This window comes from Morone saxatilis, unplaced genomic scaffold (assembly GCF_004916995.1).
Source record: "Morone saxatilis isolate NCDOM2014 unplaced genomic scaffold, NCSU_SB_2.0 Contig4, whole genome shotgun sequence".
Taxonomy (NCBI): Eukaryota; Metazoa; Chordata; class Actinopteri; family Moronidae; genus Morone; species Morone saxatilis.
The window spans coordinates 535,269-542,137 of record NW_023339984.1 but is presented as its reverse complement, the minus strand read 5'-3'; the positions used below and the strand labels follow the sequence as shown (position 1 = coordinate 542,137).

At 39.5% G+C, this 6,869-nt stretch overlaps 1 protein-coding gene across 1 annotated transcript; it reads right to left on the bottom strand.

Annotated features, from left to right (window-relative positions):
- Nucleotides 1-3,326: 3,326 nt before the first annotated feature.
- LOC118338262 (lysophosphatidic acid receptor 6) lies at nucleotides 3,327-4,777 on the bottom strand. Its single transcript, XM_035675542.1, has one exon. It carries the CDS (start codon nucleotides 4,769-4,771, stop codon nucleotides 3,824-3,826), a length of 948 nt encoding a protein of 315 aa, XP_035531435.1. The 5' UTR covers nucleotides 4,772-4,777; the 3' UTR covers nucleotides 3,327-3,823.
- Between the last annotated feature and the right edge of the window lie 2,092 nt (nucleotides 4,778-6,869).

Sequence of the window (6,869 nt, the reverse complement as noted above, 5' to 3'; positions counted from 1 at the left end):
ACAGAGATATTTTGAGCTTGGCGACAAGCCGCACAGGCTGTTAGCCCGCCAGCTGAGGCGAATGCAGGCTTCCAGAGCCATACATTGTATCAAGTCTGAGAGAGGTACCTTGCACACGGACCCGAAGAAGATTAATGAATGTTTTGCAGATTTCTATGCTAATGTCTATCAGTCACAGGGCGACCTAGATTCTCAAGCTTTCAATACATTTTTTTGAGAATCTGGACTTACCCAAACTATCACGGGACTCGGCTGATATGCTAGACAAAGATATCAATCTGGATGAGATCGTGCAGGTTATCTCTTCCTTCCCCAATAACAAGGCGTCCAGATGGATTTAACGTAGAATTTTTCAGAAAATTTGGCTCTAAGTTGTCACCTCTGCTCTTACGCATGTTCAACCATACGATGCGAACCTCGGGTTTGCCGCCTACCTTATACAAAGCTAATATTTCCCTAATCCCAAAGCCAGGCCGAGACCCTCAGGTGGTGTCATCCTATCGCCCGATTTCGTTATTATCCATCGAAACCAAAGTTCTCGGAAAAATTCTGGCCAATAGACTTAGAGAATGCATATGCTCCATCATACATCCAGATCAAACTGGCTTTATGCCTGGTAGACATATGTATTTCAATCTACGCCGCCTTTTCAACATCTTGTATGCCAAGCATTCAGGAGAGGCAGTTGTTATTTCACTGGATGCACAACGCGCGTTTGATCAAGTAGAGTGGCCCTACATGATGTCTGTGCTCAAAAAATTTGGATTTGGACCCTCTTTCATGAAATGGATTGAAATAATTTACTCATGTCCGACCGCATCAGTTATCACTAATCAGAATATCTCCCCTCCATTTGCAGTTCACCGTGGGACCCGTCAAGGTTGCCCCCTTTCCCCGTTCTTGTTTGCAATTATCATCGAACCACTCGCTGCTAGTATCAGACAGAGCCCTTTAATCTCTCCCATTAACATGTTTGGTTATAAACATCATCTTTCGCTATACGCGGACGATATTCTCTTGTACATTTCCCAGCCACAAGTATCAATACCTCTTGATAAGTTTGGCAGTCTCTCAGGATTTTCTATTAACTGGGAGAAAAGCAAACTTATGCCAATCTCCACAGCAGTTAATAAGACGTATTTGCAATCCATTCCATTTAAGAAATCCTACGAAGCTTTTACATATTTAGGAGTGACTGTCACCAAAAATCCAAATGATCTCCTCAGATTAAACTGGCAAAGCAAAATCGAACAAGCCAAAACCAATATTGAGTTTTAGAAAACCCTCCCAATAACCATGGTTGGGAAGATGAATGCAATTAAGATGATCGTACTACCCCGCTTTCTTCATCTTTTCCAGTCCATTCCATGTTTCATTGCGCAGTCATACTTCAAGCAGTTAGACTCGATTATTATACCTTTCATTTGGAGTTATAAAACAGTTAGAATCTCTAAAAAACACCTATCAAAACCAAAGGATATAGGAGGTTTTGCGTTACCGAATTTTAAGTTGTATTATTGGGCTGTGCACCTATCCATCCTCGCATGGTGGAAGAAGGGTCCTGCTTCTGATGCAGACTCCTGCCCTGCTTGGTTGTGTAGCTGGGAGACGAAGAGTGCTTGCAAAAAAAAACTTCATTGCCTGCTCTTCTTAACAGTCCTACTGCTGTTAACAAGGCATGCTTTAATAACACGCTTTTTAACTGGACAATACCATAACGAATCTGGAAGCAGATTAGAAACATTACATCGAGGCTCCAAACAACCTCTTGGATACCCCAATATGTGACAACCACTCTTTTTTACCAGGTCTGACTGATAGTGTTTCTTCCTCTGGAAACGGAAAGGGATTTGCAACATAGTTTATTTTCTACATTAACGGCATTTAGCGCCTATACCCACAACTGGTAGCTAAATAAGACATTCCTAAATTTGGCCTTTTCGATTCTTTCAAATTCGAAATTATGTTAGGACGCATTTACCCGACTTTGAAATTGTAGAGCATGAGGCCCTTGAGACAATAAACAAAATTTGACCCTGCTGCTAAAGGGGCAGTTTCATTCTTTTACCGGATCTTGAACAACAATACCCAGTTGAACTCAGCGAGTCTTAGACAGGCATGGACAGATGAACTGAATGCAGAACTGGAAGATGTAGTATGGATGAATGTTTATTATAGTATACATGACTGCTCTGTGGAATGGTCAGATATTGCCTTATTCAGTTTAAGACATTGCATAGGCTCTACTATTCTAGAGAAAAACTGCACAGTTTCTTTCCTGGATGTTTCGCCCATTTGCAATAGATCCAAGTCTACGACTGGTAGACTTAGCGCATTCCTTTTGGTTATGCAGTAAATTGCACACGTATTGGAAAAGTATTTTTCACTGCTTCTCTCCATGGCTGTGGGAAATGTTGGGAAGCCGGATCCACTTGTAGTATTCTCGGGGGAACTTACCCCTCTGTCTTCTGCCAATAAATATGAGAAAAAAGCTATCCTATTCGGAACTGTGATTGCAAAGAAGTTAATTCTCCGGGATTGGAAGTCGGACATTGCACCCATTAATGATCTGTGGTTGAGAGAAATGGCGAATATGCTTCACCTGGAGAGACTGAGACTTTATAATGAAGACAGGGGAGACATATTTGATAAGATGTGGGACCCTGTACTGCAACTGTTTCGAGGAAAGGACTAATGTGTTGCTCACTGTGAAACACCTTGCTGTGTGTATCTCTCAGTTTACTCTATACTTTGTACAGTTTTTTGTGAATATGTATGCTTATTTTATTGTCATGACTGTGGCTTCTGCTGTTTCTTTACTCATGATGTGCTGATCCGGTTCATTTGTTAGTTTTGGGGTGGGTTTTTTTTTCTTTTCTTTTTTTTTCTATTATCTGTTATCTGTTTGTCCTGTGTTCTTTTTTCTTTTTGAAAAGCAATAAACATATATTTAAAAAAAAAAAAAGCTCTGTAAATAGTTTTCTTACTCTCGAAAACATTGCTCAGAAGGTCCATTCTGTTTTCTTATAAATATGATCAACCCATATCAATTTCAGGCTTAAATGAACAAGGCAATGAAAAACAACATTTTCAGTTTAAGCCACCCTTGTGGTTAATGGAAGCTCCGCCCATTGCAAGAACAGATATGAATACAGATCATTTAGTTGGTTGAACAGATATAGGCACAGATAATAGTGTGCTCGCTCTGGGTTCTACATAACTTAATATACATGCCCCACACCTTTCCAACTGTGGAATTGGGGGGACTGCAAACTTTATGAAAAAACAAATCAACAAGTTAAGTCAGTTTTATTTACACAGCACAATATCACAAATCCAAAACAATGAGCAATGAGAGAAAATGTTCACTCCCAGGTTTCTCACCCATGTTCTAGTGTGACCATTTGGAATAGCTATAAACTATTTAGCTGCAATCAAGTGACACTTGAAACAAATATTTATGTTTCAAGCCTTTAAACATGTAACAATAAAAGTCAGAAAAGTTAAAATTTGTATACTGTCAAATAATTAGCTGTTTGTTAGCTATATTCTGTTTTCTATCTCATGTGAATCTATCAGGAAAGTCAAATCTTCCAACTTAATGTTGATTAAAAAGTGGAACTGAAAAACGCATAAGTTAGTCTTCTACTCTGCAAGAACTCAACCATACAAGTGCATCATCAGCATTTAGCTCAAAGCTTGTCTCTTCTTTTGCTCTTCATTTCTCTTCCAATGTATCTTTTATCTCTGCATTCATGATGCATGAAGAGTGTTTTAGTGCCACCATTGCAAACCATTGCAGCACTCAGTTATCCTTCTGTCTTTAGCTGTTGTTAGGCACTCTGCTCCTGCTGTTTACCTCAGAACTATGACTATTCAAAGGGAACATCCTCCGAACTGCTCTTACGTCTATGTTCCTCCTAAAGGTGTCCGTGGTGAAATAATATGCAACAGGATCTAGTACTGTGTTGAAGCATGCCACCATCAGGCTATAGCGGTATGCAGCCAACATGAGGCATGTTATATTTTCTCTATACACATAGAGGAGAACCAGGGTGGCATGGTAAGGGAGGAAGCTGACTAGGAAAACGAGCAGGCTGGTAGCAATCATCCTCTGGATCTTTCTGCTGTCCACTAGGTTGGTCTGGGCCACAGTGCTTTGTCGGACAGCATGGACCAAACCCCAAGAGCAAATCAACATGATTACTAATGGGATACCAAACCCCACAAACAGCGTGGTAACAACCACCCCGGGCTGTGTGGCGTAGACTGGCAGGTTATCAAAACAATGCTTGTTGAAAACTTTTCTCGAGAGGTAGATGGGCAGGCTGGCACCAAACGTGAGCATCCATATTCCGATACAAATCAGTGGTGCTTTCTTTCGCCACTCCTGGACAACTGTTGACATAGGAAAGGTGACAGCCATGCAACGGTCAAAGCAAATACAAGTGAGGAGAAAGATGCTCCCATACATGTTGGCCTTCAGGATCAAACCAAGGCCATCACACAGCCACGCAGGAAGGCCATCAAATCCCAGATGGTAGTAGATCCTCATGGGCAATGTGAGGATGAGAAGTACATCTGCTATGGCCAGGTTGGTCATATAAACAATGGTTTGTGACCTTGATTTGGTGTGGCTGAAGAAAAAGACCAGTGCTATGAGATTAAAAATGAGCCCCACAATGGAGATGAGGGAGTACATGCACACAGAGAAGATGTTGATGTGGCCTGTACTGTTGTTGTAGCAGGCAGAGGAGTCGTTGATGGACATAATGACCTAAGAGCCAGAAGAAAGAGAAGAGTGGTCAGAAAAAGCGTTTATGAGAATAATTTCATCATTTCTAAGTAGCAAAAACACAAGAGATTAATGGCTAAGTCAACTCTGGTAACTGTGTTTAAAGTGGTTTGTTTCTTTTAACCATGTTTTTTCTAACCTTAACTATTATCTTGATCTTATCCTAACCGTAACCAAGTAGTTATTACACTGGAAAAGGTTAGGAAAGCTTTACCCTTATGAATTCAGGTTTCAATTCAATTCAATTCAATCTCAAGTTCGGATGTTTATTATGTATTACTTTGCAATTCATAACAGAGAGTTATCTCAGGACACTTTTGCAAAGTGTAAGCAGATGCGGGTAGACCGAACTCCTTTTAACATTTACAGAGACCCAACACCATGAGCAAGCACTTGGCGATGGGGGCAAGGAAAAACTGCCTAACAATGCTCTCTTTTGCTCTCTGATCACATTCACACAGTTAAACATTCAGACCTGGAAGCTTTCCAGTACAACCACAGAATGATCTGCTAGCCACTGAGATGCTTGGGCTTAAAGTATATTTTGGTGATTTTTTAATGACAAGATGTAAGCACAGCCTTTCTAGGATTCTTTTCAGCAAACATTAACACATAGTTTCATTTTAATATCATTGTGGCATGACCTTCATCAGCTCCTTAGGCCTGAGGCATGTCAACAGTTGTCATTAGGAAATGTCAACAAGATGCCAATTTCAAAGATGTGCAAATATTCAGACTCCTCAGACCTTGTGCAAACAGCAACCATGACTTCCTCTAAAGTCCAGTTCTCATTGAATGTGTTTTCCACTTGCCAACTATTTTGGGAGATTGCTGACAAATGCCCCCAGATCTGAGATAAATTGGTACAAGCTTTTGTGAGGAGGATCGTTGTGTGAACTGTCCAACAACTCTTAAAAAGAGACATGATCCTAAACATATCTTGAAATCTACCATGGACTACTTCAAGAGACACAAGATGAAAGTTTTGGAATGGCCCTCACAGTCCCCTCCCTTAAACATAATTGTTGTTGTAAAATCACCAAAATATGTCATTTCAAGTGGGTGCCCAAACCTTTTCGTACAGCTGTATCATTAAAAATAAAGTAAATGCAATAAAGATTATAATCTGTCAATATTAATTTAAGAGATGTTCATACCATCATCTGACTTATGTGAAAAAATGACTCTTAAAATGTTTTTCATATTTAATGTACGTAGCATGATTGCAACAATTGTTTTATCCCAAAATCCACAGAAAGAGCTAACTTATTTCACAACATTTGTTTTATTTAAACAGAATATGTAAAATAAGCATTAATTATTTATAAAAATATGATAATTATGGCTGGTAAAAGAGAATCTGTTTGCATTTGCATTCAAGGCTTTCAGCATTTATTTGTAAGTGGTAATTCCCTTTCTCTCACATATCTAAATATTAATTTCTACATCTTTTTGATTCTCAATCATACAGCACAGACCCACACATTGAAAGTGAAATTGTGAAAATGTGACTTTACCTATTGGACGATCAAAAGAGGTGAAGATTCAGAGGAAGAGTGTTTCTGTCATCCGAGCAAACTGATACTGACTCAAGACAGGAAGTTAACCAATCTTAAGATCTCTCTCTTTCTCAGTCTTTATGTATGCATCTATTACTTTCTGTGGAACTGCTATCTAGCAATTTCAAATCAATTTTATTTGTATGCGCCAATTCATAACAGAATTATCTCAGGACATTTTCAATAGAGGCAGGTCTAGACTGAACTCTTATAACATTTAACAGAGACCCAACAGTACCACGATGAAGCAAGGCACTTTTGGCGACGGGGGCAAGGAAAAACGCTTTTTTAACAGGCAGAAACCTTGGACAGACCCTTCGGCTCTAGGTGGGTGGTCTCCCTGTCTCAACCAAGACCTAGCACACAACACAATTGTTACATTCTAACATTGGATATTTTTATTCATACCCTTTTGTATCTATTGCCTTGATTTTTTTTGTTCTACATTATTTCACCAATTTTAGACCAGATCCACTCCAAACAGGTCTAATGCCATCACAAGACCAAACAAAAAT